We start from the raw sequence: 20,939 nt of genomic DNA, 5'->3' as shown, positions 1-20,939 counted from the left end.
TATGTGGTTTATAGGCTTGTATGCTTATATACTCTTAGTTTTTATATTGATAGAGTAATATTTTTATGTAGATCAAATTTAATATCACCGATAATGGGACAAACTGATATCATATGCCTATTGATATGTTGTGATGTGAAAGACACATCACCAAAAATGTTTAATCTGAATCTAAGAATAAGAAAATAATAGACAGGTTTAAGAGAGATTAAGGTTCATTCTGTAAAACAACGAGCAGTATATATCCCTCAAAAAAAGTCGATGCTACTAAAGACAGAAAAAGAAAGAAAGAAAATGAAAGAGCTCTTCTATTTTATTGAAAACTATATAGAAGTGATAACAAAATGCTTGTGTGGTTCTCCTTTGATTCCTGGATCAAAAGTTATAGGGACGCCTGGGTGGGAAAGTCAGCTGGGCGACTGACTCTTAGTTTTGGCTCAGGTCCCAATCTCGGGGTCATGGGATCAGGCCTCACATCGAGGTCCATGCTCAGGACAGAGTCTGCTGGAGATTTGCTTTCCCTCTGCCCCAACCACTCATGTTGTTCTCTCTCTCTCTCACGCTCTCTAAAATAAATAACTAAATCTTTAAAAAAAAAACCTTCAGTGATAGAGCAAAAGCAAATATGCAAAAATGTTAACAATTGGCAAATATAGGTGAAACATATATAAAAGTTCATTTTACTACTTTTCCACTTTCTTGTAGGTTTAAAACTTTTAAAAATACAAACTGGGAAAAATTAAACCAAATAAAACTATTCTTTAAATTCTTTATTTCATACATCCAATTCAGCAATATTGCAATATAGATTTATCACACATGTACTCACCCTTTTTGTAGATTTCAAATATTAAATGTTGAATGAATGTTACAAATTATAATCAGAATTTACAACAAGGCACATAAAGAAGAAGCCAAAAGACTTAAGAATTATGTGAAATTTTGAGTACAAATATAAAACAAGAATAAAGGGTATTGGTGATGTTAACATTCAGACTGATTGCCCCATCTTAATCTCTCTGCTCCCCTTCCACAGAGAATCTAAAAAAGCATTCATTATAAATTGGAGGTACAGAATTCTCGGAAAATAATAAGTTGTATGATTCTCTTTACAAGTACAATCGGCTTTTCAGCAGCCTGTAAGCCATTGAAAAAGTAACTCCATATCCAACAAAGAAAGCCAAAGCCCGATTTGGCTGGGGAAGAGGTGTCAGATACGCGATCGTGTGGTAGATCCGAGCTCCAACAAAGAGTCTGAAGTGCAGGATGGCTGTAGAAAGGTCTGGACCACTCAAGGAATACAGAAGGCCAATACCAAGAAATGGCACAATATTTTCAAGGTCATTCAGGTGAGCTCTGTGGGAAAGATGATTAGCAAAACACTAAGTTCAAAAATCCACAGAAATTGATTCATTTTCCCCTTTCTTCTAAAACTAAATATAATGTTGATGGATGTTAAAATAAGAATTTTTTTTTTCAAATTGCCTTGTTTCTTTAACCCATTTGGCTTTAATTTAAACTGCCTTATTATTTTTGTTTCTATTTTTAGTGTATCTCAACATATAACAAAGAAGACATTTTGCCCTTTCAAGAATATCAAAACTGCATCTATGTCATAAAACTCACTTCAGTTTTGTAGTTATGAAACATTTTTTCTTCTGAAGAACAATAGCAATTCACGATTCTTGCTAAAACTCTTCTTTCCAAAAGAAAGAACTTTTAGTTATGATCTTTCTCAAGATTCCTTCCTCACTTCTGCCAGTCTACAGCATGGTTACTCAGACAATCCTTGCCCATTCACCCAAACTACTAGGTTGCCAACAATTAATTTCCCAATTCAATACCAACAATCTTATGCTCTCGACTTCCAAACAGCAGAATACACAAGTAGCCTTTCAAATATGGGTAAGATTTTAGCCAATCTATCCCCAAATTACAAAAAGAATTAGCTAAGTGAGGGAGCAAAGTACAAAAAAAAAAAAAAAAAAAAAACCCACAAAAATGATAGACAATAGATACATTTCCTAAATTTAATCTTTATCCCACAGCTAGAAGAAGAGTTCCTCTATTTCATAGCACCTTGGATTTCTCTGGCTAGGACTGTGAACAGAAGGCACATTTATTATTGACTTGATTTTTTCTGAAGTGTTTCCTTTTAAAACCTAAAAAATCCCTGTTTCAGTCTCCAGAATTAAAATTGCTTTAGAACTAGACTAGAAACAGAGAATTTTGAGAGAGCTTATTAGCTATTGGGTTTAGCTATTAGGTATTTCAAAATGAAAAAAAAAAATTCTGTTTTATGTCATTACCAAAAATTATTACACATGGCATGTTCAACAATCACCATCTCCCCAGACTCCCATATTTCAGCCAAAGCTCTTCATGCTCAGCATATAGCAGTGTGCCCAAACTCCCACAAAGAATTTGTCCCAAATTGCCATGATCTCTCTTCTCGTCCTCTTCCCAAATCCTAATATGCTTCAAGCAATATTCCTAAATATTTTACGAACTTATACCTTGTCCCCCACAACTTAATATCTAATAAGCAGTTTCTTTATATCATTCTTAATTACTACATGTATGTTGGTCTTATTTTCAAGGGAAAAGTGATAAACCCCACAAGGGCAGCAATCCAGTCTTAAAGCTCTTTGATAGTACCCTAATAGAAGTGGTGACCATAATATAGACAAAACGATTTCTCAGTGAATGCTTTATTCAAGTACTGGGACCAGAAGGGAAGCCATCCACTTCAACTACTAGCCCTTGCTTTAGTTCCTTGTGAGGGTCACCGACATTCCATGAAACACCCAGTGAAAAGGTATGTTCTGCCTTTGAAGGTAGTATATTCTAAACATCTCTCCTTGCCCTACAGATTAAACCCAAACCTTCCTTCTTGTCCTTTTGAATGGTACTCTTTATTTCTCCTGCTGCCCTGATTACCTTGCAACTTTCTTTTCATCTTGTTGTACTGAATGTATATATGGTCTCATATTCTTTCCAGAACATGGCGAGAGGGGATTAAGTAAATACGTATGTAAACTGTTTTCTAATCACTACTGATTTCTGTCTGTCCAGAATGCAAGTCACTTTAAGCCACTTATCTTGATATTTCCACACATATTGCCTTATGTTTTTAATTATTTGTCCCGTATATGTACGTATGAATTTTCTCAATATTGCATACCTGAAAGTATAACTTTCACCTCATTTGTAGCCCCATTCTGTCCCTGCCATTGGGATATACTAATAGATTGCTTTATATGTAAAGCAATAAGTAATGGGGGAAAAAATCCAGGTTAAAAATGAAATGGGGATATTGTGGAAACTCTTTATTTGAAAGGTATCTCCAAAAGTGAAATGTTACTAGAAACTTTTTGATGGTGTCGATAAGGTCTCAAAAAAATACAACTGGAAACTGGACACCTTGTCTTTCTTGGAGACTCTTCTGTTGCCACACTGAAAAGGCAGTGTCAGATCACCAGGGGGCGCTGTGCACACAGTCGCTGCACCTCCTCAAGGACATGGATTTCTTTCAGAACTAAGGTCAATTGTTCACAACCTGATTAGAAGATTAGTTTCAAAAAAGGCTTTCTCCTCTAGAAGTACAGTCTTCTGGGCATGGTTGAGGAGGGGTTATGAGAGGGGAGAATGGGAAAGAATCTAAAAATATCAAAATAAAATATATATTGTTAAGCTTTCACATGTGACACTTGGATATTCCCTTCAAACTTACTAATGCTATTTAGGGTCTACTTGTTACCACTTGCAAGTCTGGGCAATGTTATGAGTGTAGGGTCATGATCAGTATCATTTGTGTGATTACCTGCTCTACGAGGGGTGTATAAAAAGGTAAAGACAAAGTTTAAAGCTGTTTAATGTCTCTTTGGTGGTTTTGGTGACTCCACAAAGCCGTACTCACCTTTTCTACTGTTTATTCTTTTTCATCATAACACTGAACAATTTTCTGAGACTCTTTGAAATTTTCACATTGATTCTTTGTCCTGAAACTATTTTAGATCTGCATTCTTGGCACAGTTCATTTTTAAGAGTGGCTGATTGACTCGGTAGGACTGCTAATTTAACAAATACATAACTAAGAGAAGCAGAAGTTAACAATTTATTCAAACTACCTAGCATAGACCTCCTCTTCGGAGAGAAAAGTTATTGTTTAATAAATAACTTAGGGTTAAATTTTTTGCATAATTTCGGTACTGGAAGAGCAGAAGAGTATTATATGGAGCCAATGAAGAGCCTGCAAAATAGTGTCATGGTGGGCATTATCTGAGGGGAAGAAGGTGCAGAGCAATTCCCCAGGGAGAGGATGCTGCAGGACACCGTCAGAGTTCTGTCAAACACACAACATGAAATGTCTGTCATAATGGAAACTCTGCACCTCAATGTAGGCAGGTCTATTTTCTTCAGTCAAGTCACATTTTTAAAGTTGGTTTGTTGGGAGTTGAGGAAAGAGCCAAGCTTACATCAGCCTAACAAAATCGAGGCTTTGGAAATATGCACATGTGTAGAAACCCAGATTGAGAGGGAATCTTGAGATTTTATACTGGAGGGAATCTGCAGAAATCTTGGGAGGGGCTTCGGACTTTTGCAGGGAATCAAAAAAAGTTATAATGCAAATATATATCCTAAAATGTTTAGAAACTCCACCTGGTTCCTGAATTACAGAAGTAAAATTATTTTATTTCAGTATCCAGTTTAGTATTCATACTCACCAAATTGAAACAGTGCATCAAATATACTCATGATGTTTCCTATCTTAACTATTCACCACAAAACTCAATATCTATAAGTTTATGTATGGCTATGAAAAAAGTTTCTTTAACTTTATATAATTTTACTTATTCCTTGAAATGTGCCTAAAACTGGACCACGTTTGGATGAGCATTAGAAAATACTAAATGAGAAGATGGTATATAACTTTGATGTTTCAGATGTGAGAAAAAGGTAACTAATAGATCGGTAAAAGAATACCATTACAAAAAATTCTGCAGGGGAAGAGGGTTATCCAAAATGGTAACATAGGAGGCTCCTGAACTCTATTCCTCCCACAGCCACACCAAATGTACAGCCACACACAAAGTAATTACCTCTGAAAGAAACCCAGAAACCAGCTAAGTGACTCCTACACACCTGGCAAATACCCACACTGAAGTGGGTAGGAAAGGCTGAGACCCAGTCTTGCCATAAATCCTACCCTCAACGGTGTCATACAGTTGAGAGGGAACTCCCAACTCCAAGCTTCTGAGGAGCAATGGGATTGGGCCCCATATTAGTGCCCAAATATCTATGACTCTCACCCAAGGGCAAAGCCCCAAAATATCTAGCTCACAAAATCAATGAGGATGGCATCCCCAAAACCCAGAAAACCTATAGCAAACAGAAGAGAAATTCTTAAGGGAGGCAGTAGACTTGTGTGTCAGCACAGAAGGAGCAGGCAAAATTGTCCATCTCCCAGTCTTTTCCTGAAAGGGATCCAATTGCATACTTTGAAATCTACTGTCTAAGTGTCAGCATGCATGCATCTCAGGTTGGGCTTTGATCCTTCCTAGAAACCAGGAAAGCCAGTAGATATCTTGCCCACCTTCTCCCTCTAACTTGAGGCCAGTCACCAAAATCTCTCTGGAAGGAGCTCATACACCTGTGTAAACTCCAGCTTTTGGCTGCAGCCCTAGGGGTGTCTCAATCACCTGACAATGAAAGCTAATGGCACTACCACTCATGAGTCCCATAAAAATACAGCAAACAAAGAATCATTCTCAGCAAACCCAAGCAGTCACTGCAGCTATCACTCCCCATGGCTATATTTAGATCCAGAACAGACAGAGCAGACAAAAATGCTCAAATCTTAGGATCTCCCTAGAAGAGGCTTAACTATATACTTTCCCAGCTACCTGATGCTACCTGAGCATCCAGCTTCCAGTCAGCCTACATCTAGATCTTGACTGTGTTCCTCTCTTTTGAACATGTGATAAGTCTTGGCACACCCAGAACTACTGGGAGCCAGTAGAAACAGAGAAGGCACTTGGACAATCACAAAGGTCTGAGAAACAACCAGAAGCTCAGGCCAGGATGACTGACAAGCTTCATCTCCTACGTGACACCACTCCATCAAAACTTGGAGAAGTGGTTGTTTTATCTAATGCACAGAAACCAATGCAGAGCCAAGGAAAACGAAAAAACAGGGGAATATATTTCAAACCAAAGAACATGATAAATTTATAGAAACAGATCTTAATGAAATAGAAATAAATTGATTTGCCTACTAGAGAGTTGAAAATAATGGTCAAAAGATGCTCACCATGGTCAGGAGAGAAATGCAAGAATAGAGTCAGAGTTTCAAAAGCAATAGAGAATATTAAAAAGTACCATAAAGAAATCACAGAACAGAAGAATAAGATAACAGAACTTAAAAATCCCCTAGAGGGTTTCAACACAGGCCAGATCAAGTAAAAGAAAGGATTAGTGAACTTAAAAACAGGGCAGTGGAATTCATCTAACTGAAGGCACAAAAAGAAAAAAAAAATCAAAAGGAGGTCAATTCATCAGTATATAACATTAGTAAATACTTATGTACCTAACATAGGAACACGTAAATATGTAAAGAAAATATTAACAGATCTGAAGGGAGAAGTAACAATGCAGTAATAATACTAAGGGATTTTAATACCCCACTTTCAATAATACATAGATCATCCAGACAAAAAATCAGTAAGAAAACATTAGAATTAAACTCTACATTAGCTCGGATGAACCCAAAAGACATTTTAAAAACACACCATCCAACAGCAACAATACACATTCTTCTCAAATACATATGGAATATTCTCTAGGACAGATCATATGTTAAGCCAAAAAACAAGCCTTAATAAATTTAAGAAGTTTGAAATTATACCAAGCATCTATTTCAACCATAACAGTATGAAACTCGAAATCAATTACAAGAAGAAAATTGGAAAATTCACAAATACGTGGAAATTAAACAACATGCTACTAGACAACAAATGGGTTGAAAATCAAGAGAGATTTTAAAAAGTCTTGAGACAAATAAAGATAGAAACAGAAAATACCAAAACTTTTGGTATACAGCAGTTCTAAGGGCAGTTCTAAGAAGGAAGGTTATAGTGATAGATACCTACACCAAGAAAAAGAAAGATATCAAATAACCTAACTTTAAACCTCAAGAAACTAGAAAAAGGAAAACAAATTAAACCCAGAATTAGAAAAAGGAAGGAAACAACAAAATAAATGAAAGATAGCCTAAAGACACAATAGAAAAGGCCAATGAAATGAGGAACTGTTTTTTAAAAAAGATGAAATAAGATATATCCTAGACTTTCCAAGAAAAAAAAATAATGAAGGATTCAAATAAATAAAATTAGAATTGAAAGTAGAGACATTCCAACTGACACCACAGAAATACGAAGGAGACTAGTACGAACAATTACCAACAAACTGGACAACCTGGAAGAACTGGACAAATTCCTAGAAACATATAACCTACCAAGACTGAATAATGAAGAAATAGAAAATCTGAGCAGACCAATTACTAGTAATGAGATTGAATCGGTAATCAAAAACCTCCCAACGAAGAAACCCAGGTCCAGATAACTTCACTGGTGAATTCTACCAATCATTTAAAGAAGAATTAATATCAATTCTTCTCAAACTCTTCCAAAAAAGTAAAAGAGAATAGAGCACTTCCAAACTCATTTTACCAGGCCAGCACTACTCTGATACTAAAACTAGATAAGGACACTACAAGAAAAGAAAATTACAGGTCAATATCACGACGAACACAGATAGGAACATCCTTAACAAAATATTAGCAAACCAAATACAACAATCTAATTAAAAGGACTTAGAGAATCATACGACATTATCAAATGAGATTTAATCCAGAGATGTAAGAATGGTTCAACATCTATATATCAATACCACATTAACAACAAGAAGGACAAAAATAGTAAAATCATCTCAATAGATACTTAAAAAGTATTTGGCAAAATTCAAAATTCCTTCATGACAAAAACTGTCAACAAATGGGATATAGAGGGAACGTACTTCAACACAGTGAAGGTCATACAGGACAATCCCCAGCTAACAACAGACATCATACATCATGAAAAGCTGAAAGATTTTCCTCTAAGATCAGGGACAAGATAAGGATGCCCACTCTCACTTCTGTTCAGCATAGTTTGGAAGTCCTAGCCAGACCAATTAATCAAGAGCAAAAAAGAAAAGCCATCCAAATTGGAAAGAAAGAAGTAAAACTGTCTCTATTTGCAGATGACATATTATACCAGAAACTCTAATTCCACTAAACAACTGTTAGAACTAATACATGAGCTCAGTGAAGTTGTAGGATATGAAACCAGTACATTTAAATCAATTGTCCTTTTTTACACTAACAATGAACTATCAGGAAGAGAAATTAAGAATTCAATTTATAATAGCATCAAAAAGAATAAAATACTTAAGAGTAAATTTAACCAAGGAGGTGGAAGATCTATAACTGATGAAAAAGTATAAGACACTGATGAAAAAAATCAAAGAAGACACAAATAAGTGGCAAGAAATTCTGTGTTCACACATTGCAAGAATTAATACCATTAAAATATCCAAAGTGAGCTACAGATCCAAAGCACTCCCTCTTAAAATCCCATATTTTTTTAGAGAAATAGATAAAACAACCTTTAAGTTTGTAGGAAGCCACAAAAGACCCTGAATAATCCAAAGCAATTCTGAGAAAGAAGAAAAAGTCTGGAGGTATCACACTTACCGATTTCTAACTATATTACAAGACTACAGCAATCGAGGAAGTATGCTACTGGCATAAAAGCAGACACACAGGATCAATGCAACAGAATAGAAAACCCAGAAATAACTATGCATTTCTAGTTAATTAATTTTTTGCAAAAAAACTAATAATTGAAAATAGGAAAGTCTCTTTAATAGTCTGTTCAATAAACTGTGTTGGGAAAATTGGATTTCTACATGTGAAAGAATAAAACCAGACCCTATTTTATACTATATACAAAAACTAACTCAAAATAGATTAAAGACTTGAATGTAAGACCTGAAACCATCAAATTCCTGGAAGAAAACAAAGATACGTGTTATCTCCGTGACATTGACTTTGGCAATGATGTTTTTGGATTTGACACCAAAAGCAAAAATAAACATATGGGTCTATATCAAACCAAAAAGCTTCTGCTCACCAAAGGAAACCATCATCAAAATGGAAAAACAATCTATGGAGGAAATACTTGCAAGCCACATATCTGATAGGTGGTTAATATTAAAAATACACAAGGAACTTGTACTGATCCATAACAATAATGACAGTAACCCAATTAATAAATAAGCAAGGACCTGAGTAGTCATTTTTGTCCAAAGAAAACATCAAAAACCATTGATTTTGATCCACAAGTCATCCAAAAATCAATGGTTGATTTTTGGATCAAATCAACCATTGATTTTTGGATGACTTGTGGATCAAAATCAATGGTTTTAATTAGCCACCCCCCTTAGGATGGCTATTGTCAAAAGACAAGAGATAATAAATGCAAAGATGGGCAAAGATATAGATAAAAGGGAACCATGTTGGTGGGAATGTAAACGTGTATAGCAACTATGGAGAACAGTTTGAACATTCTTCAAAAAATTAAAAATAGAACTATCAGAGGATCCAGCAATTGCACTTCTGGGTGTATATCCAAAAAGAAAAAAAAGAAAGAAAGAGAGGAAGAGAAAAAAAAAAAACCCATTGTTCCAAAAAGGTATCTGCATTCTCATGTTAACTGCAGCATTATTCATTAATAGCCAAGATCTAGAAACAACCTAAGTGTCCGTCAACAGATGAACGGATAAAGAAAATGTGGTGGGACACCTGGGTGGCTTGGTGGGTTGGGCCTCTGCCTTTGGCTCAGGTCATGATCCCAGGGTCCTGGGATTGAGCCCCGCATTGGGCTCTCTGCTCAGCGGGGAGCCTGCTTCCGAACTTCTCTCTCTGACTGTCTCTCTGCTTACTTGTGATCTCTCTCTCTATGTCAAATAAATAAATAAAATCTTAAAAAAAAAAAAAGAAAATGTGGTATATATGTGCAAATGGAACATTATTCACCCTTAAAAAAGTTATGGGCAATAACATGGATGAAGCTGAAGGCACTCCACTAGGTGAAATAAAGCAGACAGAGAACGACAAACATTGTACGGTATCATTTATATGTGGACTCTAAAAGGGGAAAAAAAGTTAAACTCACAGAAACAGTAGAAAGGTGGCTGCCAGGGGCTGCGGGCGAATTAAGGAGAGGTTGGTAAAAGGATACAAAATTTCAGTTACAAGGTGAGGAAGGCCTGAGGATCTAAAGTGTAACATGGTGACTACAGTTAATAACACTGTACTTTATAATTGAAATTTGCTAAGAGATTAGACTTCAATGTTCACATAAAAAAACAAAGGGACTGGTAAATATGGAGGTCATGGATGTGTTAATGGACTCCACGGGGATAAACTTTTCACAACATATACGTGTATCAAACCATGATGCTATGCACTTTAAATGACTTACAATTTTATTTGTTAATTACAGTTCAGTAAAGGTGAAAAAGAAAGTTGGCAATTTACATGACTTTATGGCAAGGATTAAGAAGTATACCTTTAGAACTAGAATTCAATTTGCTTTTTTAAAGCAGTATATTAATTATATTATTAGGAGGTTGTACGGATGGTATCTTGGCTTATTGCTTTTCATTGTTCATTGAATTCTCAGTACATTAAACATAATACCTAGAGAGGAGAGACAGAAAGGAGGGCGAGATTTCCCACATTCATATTTTGAGTCTTAATGCAAAAGTATGTTCAGCCTTTCACACACGCTGACAGTCTTATCTCTGGAGAAAACAGGACAAAACTGCAAAAATTCACCATTTTCATTTTATCTTCTCCCTGTAATTCTTTTTGAAAAATCCCTACAGAGAACAAAGTCATTAACCCCAACAAAGCAGGAAATGGGCAATGTGTGCAACTGCAGGGAGAGTTGGCTTCTAGATCCCTGGTTTTCTACAATTATTATACGGACTAGTTAAGACGGCTGACTTGTCTCCCTTTTTATGATCCCCAACAACCTCACTGAACTCCTTGACCAAAATTCTTTGATCAAGTAAATAATTTCAGGACACAGCTGGATTACCTCCGTACGCGTTCCACTCTGTCATCTGTCCGAAGATACTTCTTGGCATTTTCTCCTTTGCCAAAGCCAGCACAGTCTTCTGGGTTAGCAAAAACCTATTCCAAATTCCAATAAAAAAAAAATGTATTTCAAATGCAAAATAACATGGGAGTATGCTACCTTGTAAGTTACTTGCATTTTAACAGAAGAAATACAGGCATCCAGGTTGGCCCTTATAAAAAGAAAATTTGGAGCCCAAACATGGGGAGGGATCTATACTATAAGTTTTTCTTACCAGTACAAAGAAGTTTTAAAGAAAAGCATAAATAAGAACTTAAATAAAAACTAATGTATAAAAATAGTGAAAAGAAAGCAAAAATGAGGGGCGGGAAATGTATTTTATACTTGGTTAGGATATGTGTATCTCTTTTCTTTGGGTTGAATAATATAGTGAAATATAAGAAGCTGAATGGCATTCCTAAAAATACCAAGTACATGTTCTAGGGCATATGCTCATTTATTCCTTCCTGCAAATTATTATGCTGCCTGATATGATTTCCCCATCCCTTGAAACTTGAAAAATGTATTTAAAAAATATTTAAGTATGTTCTACTGTTCAATAATTTATAATAAGGAAAAACATGAACTACAAAATTAGCCTAATTTCAGCTTAGAAATCCATAAATATTATAGTATTTTTCTTAACATGACACAAGCATTTATTTCAGATAAAGATGTTAAGAAGAACTGAGGGGAAGGGATAAGATACTCAGCTCTTGAGGTCAGCTTTGTCTGTCTTGTTTCTAAGTAAATGCTTGGCACATGCTAGATATTCAATAAGTATGTTTCAAGTAAGTAAATAAATGTATTACAACGGGAAGTGCATGGGATTTGAGTTAAAGCAATCTGAATGAGAATCTCAGCTTCCCTCTATTTTTATTTTTTTTATAGATTTTATTTATTTATTTTAGAGAGAGAAAGAGAGAGAGAGAGAGAGCACGAGAGGTGGGAGGGTCAGAGGAAGAAGCAGACTCCCCGTCAAGCTGGGAGCCCAATGTGGGACTCCTTGATCATGACCTGAGCCAAAGGCAATCACCCAACCAACTGAGACACCCAGGTGCCCAGCTTCCCTCTTTATCGGTATATAACCTTGGGTAAGCTACTGAACCTCTGACTTTTACTTCCTCATCTATAAAATGGGGGGACCAATGCCCATTTCCCATGATAATACTAACAATTCCATGACTTCACACATACGAAGAGCACCACAAGGCTCCTGGTACGTATCACAGGCACTCCACACATTTGAGCTCTTTTCTCCTTTTCTTCTAAGCTACGCTTAGTGCAACTCTGTTTATAGAGGACACTGTGGACTCAGAGAATAGGCATCCACTCTACAGCCTGCTGCTCTGACACCTGGACCCCGCAGAGACTTAAATATGTTGGTAGGTGCCCCCATTAAAATGAAAATGCCCTTGGGAAGGAATTATACCTCAAGATAGTGACAGGGGAATAACTTAAGATGACTGTAACCTCCAGAGAAAAGCAAGTCTCTGAAGGACAAAAACTCAGGACAGGCGGAAGCACCTGGGTGGTTCAATGGATTAAGCATGGGACTCTTGATTTGGGCTCAGGGCTTGATCTCAGGGTCGTGAGACTGAGCCCCGTGTCGGGCTCTGCCCTGGGCATGGAGCCTGCTTAAGATACTCTCTCTGTCCCTCCTCCCCTGCTCACTCTCTATTTCTCTCAAATAAATACATAAAATTAAAAGAGAATGAGAAATAGGTGGTTTCCAGAAGAAGCTGCTGATTAGGGACAGGGACCGCACCAATGGAAATAGTTCAAGTTTATCAAGGTAGCTTTGCTCTACCTGCCTCTTATTGTGTTACAAACCCGGCTTGGGTAGAGGATATACTTTTCAAAATCTTTCTAACACCTTCCCCAAGTCTCCAGTTTAAGAAAACAAAAAGAAAACCAAAAACCATTCTTATGATGCTGGATATAAGTAGCATCCACTTAACAACTCAGAACTGCACAAAACTCAAATGCTTTGGCCCAGTCATAAAAGGCTATACTGATAGGGGTGCCTGGGTGGTTCAGTGCGTTAAAGCCTCTGCCTTCAGCTCAGGTCATGACCCCAGGGTCCTGGGATCGAGCCCCACATTGGGCTCTCTGCTCAGCAGGGAGCCTGCTTCTCACTCTCTCTCTGCCTGCCTCTCTGCCTACTTGTGATCTCTGTCTGTCAAGTAAATAAATAAAAAAATCTTAAAAAAAAAAAAAAGAAAGAAAAGTCTCTACTGATAAAAAGGACTTAATTCTCTGTTCCCAAAGGCATATCCTTGACCTGAAATAGAACTAAAAACACCAGCTAACTGTCTGAAAAATGAGTGTTTTCTAAACTCTATTTGGCAAAATTAACTTCAAAATCACAGAGTTTTCTTGAAAACTTTGATACTCCAAGAAGCTCACAGACAAAGCAGCCTGATGAAAGGCAAAAGCCACAATGAAAAAACCACTTACTAGCTTCCAGTAGAAAGTACCTGTTCCATAAATATATCAGATGCATCTGTACCAAATGATGACATATTGCATTTGCAACTTTAAATAATGTGCCATTGGGCTTTACCAAAAAGAAACATTTTTTAAAAGTAAATTAAGAAAATTGTTTTCCAAAATGCCAACCCTTAAAGGAAAATATTGCCTCCAAATGTCTTACCTTTCTTGTCAATCTATAGAATGCAGTTGCAGTACTCATCAACATCATTTTTGAAAGAATAATCGTTGTATAGGAAGTAAAAGCCATGAATACTTCATTCTCCATTAGCTCGGTGAGGTCCACCATTTTTCAATTTTGGTCTGGAATCTTAAAAAGATTTTAGATAAGATAGGAAAAGCAGACATAAATACCTCAAATAACCTGACAGTCACTCAGTGTGCTTGTATTGCAATATTAACCCTATTGTTCTTCAAAGTATCTTTGGTTATTGCTGGAGAAATAATCTTTTCTAAAATTTCAAAATAAATAATGTATTTTTTTCTAGTTCTGTAACATTAAGCTTGAAGATATCAAACAAGCATGAAAATGTAAGGGTATGAGAAGCAAAAATAAATGGGAAAAATGCTGTAAAGATAGACTAAAATCCTACTATAGGATCAGGATGAACCACAAGTTGGACACAAAAGACCAAAGGTCATGGATTTCTCTTTATAAACATTAAACTACATCCATAGCAGCACCATTAATGTTTGACTAGAAGTGCCTAAGTTCTGGGGCATGTGGCTCGTGCAGTTAAGCCTCTAACTTTGGTTTCAGCTCAGGTCATGATCTCAGGGTCCAGACACTGAGTCTTGACTTGGAGGTCTGCTTGATATTCTCTCTCTCCCTCTTCTTGTGCCCCTTCCCTTGGCTTACGCAAGCTCTCTCTCACTCTCACTCTCTCTCTCTCTCAAATATATAAAATCTTTAAAAAGGTAAAGAAATGTCTAAGCTCTAATATATGTCCTGCTTTAGAAATCCAGCTTACAGCTTTTTGTCATTTCAATAGTATTTCAGATCCCAGGCTACAAGACCTGTATTCCCTTCCCACTGTTTGGTTGTTACCTTTGGCTGAGAGATTTGGCCTCTCTGGAACTAAATTTCTTCATTTATAAGATGGGACTAGGAATAGTTCCTAACTTACCGGTTTGTTGTCAGGATTTAACTGTGATAACATGTGGAAATACGGAATACACTTATACTTAGCACAGCACCTGGCCCCTGAAGAACCCTCCATAAAGTTTGGTATATCCTTATGATCATCATTAGCACCATGATTTTAGTCATTGATACCAAGGCAAGAGAACAAGGAGAGGCAGGACAATGGAAACAAAATGTGGGGAAAATGCAAAGCAAGGAAGTGGTATTCAGGGTACTCTCATAGAAGGAATAACGGAAGCAAGATTAGCTTTATATAACTCTTCCTGTTGCTTTACCTTCCACTAAATGTAACTGTCTGGAGTTGGAAGCATAATTGGGAATGTACCCAGAAGGAAAGCGAAGGCATCCTGGTGATACTGAAGTCAAAGTGGGTAGGGACTTAGGGCAAAGCTTAAAATGTAAATTCCCTACTCTATCGGGTAGCCATTCTTTTTAACACCCTCTTGATCCGTTCTGTTATCAGCCCTGCTGTCTGCCACTTCTCTCTCTTGCACATAAATACACATCTTTGTTCACACCCAAAGCTTAAACAATATTTAACCTGCTTGTCATGGAGCACAGTCTCTTGGACACAATGTCCATTCCTGCCTTGGAGATTCGACCCCTGTAGGCCACCTTACCAGACTGCCACTGACCAAATTCTGATCATTCTATCCATCTACCAATAACCTGTAAATCTGCATCTTTTTTTGTACCCTGTGGCTGGTCATATAGCTACATATTGCTGTGAGTATGATATGAACAACACACACATACATATATGCTTCATTTTCTTTTAAGATTTTATTTATTTATTTGACAGACAGAGATCATAAGTAGGCAGAGGTAGGCAGAGAGAGAGAGGAGGAAGCAGGCTCCCCGCTGAGCAGAGAGCCCGATGTGGGGCTCGATCCCAGGACCCTGGGATCATGACCTGAGCCAAAGGCAGAGGCTTTAACCCACTGAGCCACCCAGGTGCCCCAATATATGCTTCACTTAACAAGAGTTCACTCTCTGTCCAGCTATGCCACATACTTTATGTGTTATGTAATCTTTGTCACTATACTAGGACAGTCCTCATAACTACATGCATTTTACAGATGAAGAAAATGTGAATCAGAGACATTAAGCAGCCAAGCTAGGACATAAACCTGGGTCCCTGACGTGGTATCTTCTACACTACACTGCACTGTCTTCTTCAAGAGACTGGAAACTGCTCAACGCAAATTCAACTAACATTGAATGAATGTCCGCTCTGCGGGCCGCACACCTCACATCTGTTACCTTGTTTCTTCTCCCAACAATGTTACAGGGTAGGTAAGATTGCTCCCATTTTTCAGATAAAGAAACCAAAGCTTCCAAAGTAACCCCTATTTTATTTTTCTGTTTGTTTTTTGTTTTGTTTTTAAAGACTTTATTTGAGAAAGAAAGAGGGCAAGTGTGCCTGCACAAGCTGGGGGGTTGGGCAGAGGGAGAAGAGACCTCCTGCTGAGCAGGGATTCCCCCCCCCCCCCCCCCAATAGGAACTTGATCTCAGACCCTGGGATCATGACCTGAGTGGAAGGCAGATGCTTAATCAACTGAGCCACCCAGGCGCCCCAGTCACCCCTATTTGAAAGGTGGCCTGAATATGTACTTTGGATTTAAGCAAACAGAAACTGTATGTTTCAGTTTAAAAAACAAAACCAGGAGGTGTCTGGTGGATCAAGTGGGTTAACCTCTGCCTTCCGCCCAGGTCATGATCTCAGGGTCTTGTAATCAAGACCGCATGGGGGGGGGGGGTCTCTGCTCAGCAGGGAGCCTGCTTCCCTCACTCTCTCTGCCTACTTGTGATCTCTCTCTCTCTGTCAAATAAATACATAAAATCTTTAAAAAACAAAACAAAACCGAAAGCATACAATACATTAATCCACCTCCATAAGTCAATAGTCTTGAAAGCACAGAATGTGATATAAGTTCTCATTGCAAAGTAATACTTTTAGTACCATTTAATGTATCTGCTCTTGTTCTGGTAGTGGGGGCAGGGGTTGGGGAGGAAGTCATGAATAAACTGTGCTATCCTTCAAAGCTCATGTAAAGTAATTAGCTTAATAAGGGATCCTTAAGTACTATGCCTCTGGACAGAGATCTGAAGAAACAGCAGAAATATTAATTTAAAAAAAAAATTAAGAAAAGTTTATCAGGTCAGAACCGTTATTATTTAGCAATAATTTTACAACTAAACAGTTTCTGTAGGTCGCTACAGATGTTTACAGAATAAAATGTACTTAGCAATGGAATGTAAGTTCAGACAATAGTTTCCTTTCAGTAAAAACTGGTTTTGAAAATGTAGAGAAAAAGTGGAAGCCTTCCAGAGCTGCTGGTAGGAAAAGAACACGGAGATGTCAGCAGTTGGAGGAAAAGGGCAATGCGAGGTTTTTTCCTTTCATTGTGAACAACACATTGAAAGCGCACCTCGCGTCAACAGTTTTTCCAACACTGAGAATGTGGCTTAACTCCTCAAGTCTGTCGTTTGGGGAGACAGGCCAATGCTGAGCCCCTGACTTTACATCCTACGGGTCCATGAACCACTTTCCAGAGACCAATGTCTTGCACTTCCAGGATACACCCAAGGGCCAGGTGAGGAAGAGTAAAGACAAGACACTGAGAAACAGAAGTGATCTGGGGAGAGAGTATGTGCTGTGGTGAGCACTGTGTGTTGTGTAAGACTGATGAATCACAGACCTGTACCCCTGAAACAAATCATACATTATATGTTAATTTAAAAAAGAAGAAGAAGGAGGAGGAGGAAAGAAAGAAACAGAAATGATTTACAGTATGGAATAAGACGGTGCTGGCCTAGACTTTTTTTCCAAAGCTGATTTGTCAGGAAGTTGTCTTGGGCCTACATCACGGCTGGGAACTGCAGTCAATACAAAATTATTGAGGCACCTGGGTGGCTCAGTTGTTACTAAGCGTCTGCCTTTGGCTCAGGTCATGATCTCGGTGTCCAGGGGCAGAGCCCTACTTCTCCCTTTCCCTCTGCCCCTTCTCCCACCCCTACCCCTACTCGTGCTCTCTCTCTCTCTCTAATAAGTAGATAAACCCTTTTAAGAAAAAAATCCCCACAAAATTTCTCAACACTTTTTACTAGAGAAGGTCGCCAGGAGGGAGAAGAGTAGTGTAGGGTGAAGTGTTAAGTGCTTTGAGTATTCTAGGAACGAGGTATGAATAATCTAAGAAAAGACAAAACATGAAACTCGGTTACGAATTAGAAAGAATGCAATGTTACAAGAATGAATTATATTTGTCCAAGGGTATCATTCCCTTCATTGTCCACCACTGGTTGGCATAGCAGAGAATACCTCCATTTTATTCACCAGAGAGCTGGGCTCAGGCCAAGATGACCGCCTTTGAAGGGACAAAGAGCAGAGTGCGGAGCACATGGAGACTCTGGAGTCGGACTAGAGTCCGGCTCTGTCACTTACTGGTTGTGGTTTAATTTCTCTGGAACCTACTTACCTTACCTGTATAAAGAGGTTAATAATATGTCCTACCTCACAGGACTCTTGTTGAGTATAAAATGAGCAAAGTCTAAAGAGCTTAGAAAAGCAAGGGGAACTGGCAAATGTTATGTAAGTATTTAGCAAAAAGCTCCTACTCTGGCTCTGTTCTAGGCACAGAGGAGATCATTTGAGGGTTTTCAAAAACCTTTCCCATTATCTCACTTGATATAGAAAATTCTAAGGTAGTGGGAGTAAGCAGTATCTGTTCCTGCCTTTAACATAGAAGGAAACTAAAGCCTGAAGAGATGTGAGTAATGTAACCCAAATTCACAGTGGAGGAACCAAGACTGGAACCAAGTTTTCTCAAGTGTTTAGCTCATGGGCTATGCACCATCCAGGCTAAGAATTCTAGGCCACTCTGGTTTTCTGGGAGCCTTTTTTCTGTCATCTCATATTCCTATTCTGCCCTTCTCACCCAAATACAGCCCCTAACCCCTACTGTTTCTCTTACAGTTGAGTCTTTATCTCTCAACCATGCAATACTCCTCTTCTCTTTACAGGCTCTGAGCCAGAAAAGGCAAAGGTCTCTTCTTATTTATGGTGGCATTGCAACATCAATATTGCGAAACACACAAAAAATCTGGTCACATACCCCTGAGCCATGACTCCGCAATTTCATATCTTCTAAAACAAACCTAACACTAACCACAAGATTTAAAAAATAAATAAATAAATAAATAAAAAAGGATAGTTCAATGGCCTTGTTGCTGTTCATCAATTCTAGATTTTTTTGAACGGGGCAAGGTGAACGCAGACTTGGCCTTCTGTGCTTCAGAGCCCAGGTGCTGGGGAGAAAATGCTGGGGCTCTGGAAGAAAGTGAGGTAAGGCTGTTCTCAGGGGCCCGTGCTGACCTCCTTTCCCAGTGATTAATAAACTCCACTCGAAAACAAATGCTAAGAAAAAAATTGTACTTGTCTACCACCAAGAGCAATATTCAAATTCAGACTGATTTGCCATTTAAAAAAAATGCCCAAAGTCCCCACATAATCCTCTTATTTGGGAAACAGCAAAGGACAGCAAACCCTATTACTATCTTAACTCCCAGTACAGTAACCTCCACCCTCCCCCACAAAAGGTATGCAAAAGGTATGTGCAGCTTTGTAGTCAACGCTCTACTTGAAGAACTCAACTCTTAAATGGTGGTAAGGCTACATAAACTGGAGGATCTGGGGAATTTTCCAAGTGACCATACAACCATGGTTGTTTGACTAATGGATGATTAATTATGACCCACTAGGCACTCTCTTGGAGAGAAAGCAGACAGAGGGCAAAGGAGAAAACAAAAGGGTGCCTCCAAGCCTAAAAGGTCTTAGGAATATTTCCAAGGAAGCAAGGAAATGGGAGATTTGCATGCACCTTCTCTCCACTCTCCCAGGCCAGCCTCAGCAGGAACATCTGAGGCCTCCCCTCCGAAATAAGTTTCCCATGACTTTCTCATTCACACTGGGGGGCTGGCTATAGTATCAGACAGTTTATCTCCGTTCTCCTGCACTTTGTTATTGTTGTTATATTATTATTATTAAACTTACTGGTGTTCCTCTTGCCTAGCAAAGTGAACCCCGAGAAGCAAATCCTTCTTGTACTTTTAGTAGGTGCAAAGGCCAATGTGTCCAGACGCGCCGCAAGATTCCACACCCTTAGGCTGAACCCAAGTTGTCTGAACAGTAACGACGTCCTACAGTACTACAACTTGCGTACAGAGCGCGGAGTACACCGAGACCCTGGAGCCAGCCGAGGGTCAGGGTGAATTCGACTCCGCCACGTAAGGCTTGTGATTTAACCTTCCTGGGACCCCCAGAGTTCCAGGGCGGGCGGCGGGCAGGCGGGCAGGCGGGCAGGCGGGCGGGGCGGGGGTGGGCGGCATTCAAACCGGAGTTCGCTTGGCTTGAGAATACAAAGTGAGTAACTCACCACGTAAACATAGAAGACTTACCGTCCTAAATTTTTTCCTGGAGTCTAAGCATGGGGAAAACTTACCTACCAGGGTACAGGAACTCAACTCCCTTGCAGAGGCGATGGACTGAAAAGCCAGCGTTTAGCAGCAAAAGGGAGCAGAGAAGTTTCACGCCTGCAAAGACCTCTCAAGCCCGCCCCCTGCACCCACTTTGCTCCTCCCCGCCCACCGCCTTCTGCTCACCCTTGCCTGGCGCGTTCCTTCCCGGGCACCTCCTGGGAGTCCGAGTAGGGCTGCAGCAGCAGCGAACCTGCCCCAGCCGGCGGCTCGCGCGGGCACCGCGGGGACTTTTACCGCGGCACCGCGCCCACTCTGGCTAATTTCCAGTTAATTCTTTCTCTAGGCTCGCTTCCAGCGGAGCCGGACTCCCAGCCTCGCCAAGCACCTCCCCTTAATGGCCTGATTTTTTCTGTGCAAGAGTAATCACCGCCCACCGGTTCCCTTCTCCGACCCCCTGCGGCGCCTTTCTTCCTGTTTCCACTACTCAGTGGGGCGGGACGTCAGCGGTTAGGATCTGACCTCTGTTTCCTCGGACTTTTCAAGCACGCGAGTGGGAAAGCAAGGAAAAGACGGTTCA

The 20,939-nt window shown here is 39.0% G+C and overlaps 1 protein-coding gene and 1 long non-coding RNA gene across 3 annotated transcripts; one reads left to right on the top strand and one right to left on the bottom strand.

Annotated features, from left to right (window-relative positions):
- Positions 1–755: 755 nt before the first annotated feature.
- On the bottom strand, positions 756–20,712 carry MGST1 (microsomal glutathione S-transferase 1). 2 transcript variants are annotated; one of them, XM_059404769.1, is made up of 4 exons: positions 20,546–20,712; positions 13,903–14,049; positions 11,208–11,302; positions 756–1,356 (listed from the first exon to the last, which is right to left on the bottom strand). In XM_059404769.1, exons 2-4 carry the CDS (start codon positions 14,026–14,028, stop codon positions 1,110–1,112), a joined length of 468 nt encoding a protein of 155 aa, XP_059260752.1. In that variant the 5' UTR covers positions 14,029–14,049; positions 20,546–20,712; the 3' UTR covers positions 756–1,109. The 2 variants fall into 2 exon arrangements, with proteins under 2 accessions (XP_059260752.1, XP_059260753.1); XM_059404770.1 differs by lacking the exon at positions 20,546–20,712 and adding an exon at positions 20,386–20,509.
- LOC132019522 (uncharacterized) lies at positions 19,147–20,796 on the top strand. Its single transcript, XR_009404796.1, has 3 exons — positions 19,147–19,229; positions 19,998–20,170; positions 20,706–20,796. It is a non-coding gene; the product is annotated as an uncharacterized LOC132019522 (long non-coding RNA).
- The last annotated feature ends 143 nt before the right edge of the window (positions 20,797–20,939 follow it).

Source organism: Mustela nigripes, chromosome 6, assembly GCF_022355385.1.
Source record: "Mustela nigripes isolate SB6536 chromosome 6, MUSNIG.SB6536, whole genome shotgun sequence".
Taxonomy (NCBI): domain Eukaryota; kingdom Metazoa; phylum Chordata; class Mammalia; order Carnivora; family Mustelidae; genus Mustela; species Mustela nigripes.
Note: the sequence above shows the minus strand (reverse complement) of the source record. Positions and strands in the feature narration are given on the sequence as shown.

Coding starts and splice junctions, on each gene's coding strand:
- MGST1 (XM_059404769.1), bottom strand. CDS start 14,028: ATGGTGGACCTCACCGAGCTAATGGAGAATGAAGTATTCATGGCTTTT. Junction 11,303..13,902: donor TCTATAGATTGACAAGAAAG/GTAAGACATTTG, acceptor AATTTGGAATAG/GTTTTTGCTAACCCAGAAGA. Junction 1,357..11,207: donor AGAGTGGAACGCGTACGGAG/GTAATCCAGCTG, acceptor TCTTTCCCACAG/AGCTCACCTGAATGACCTTG.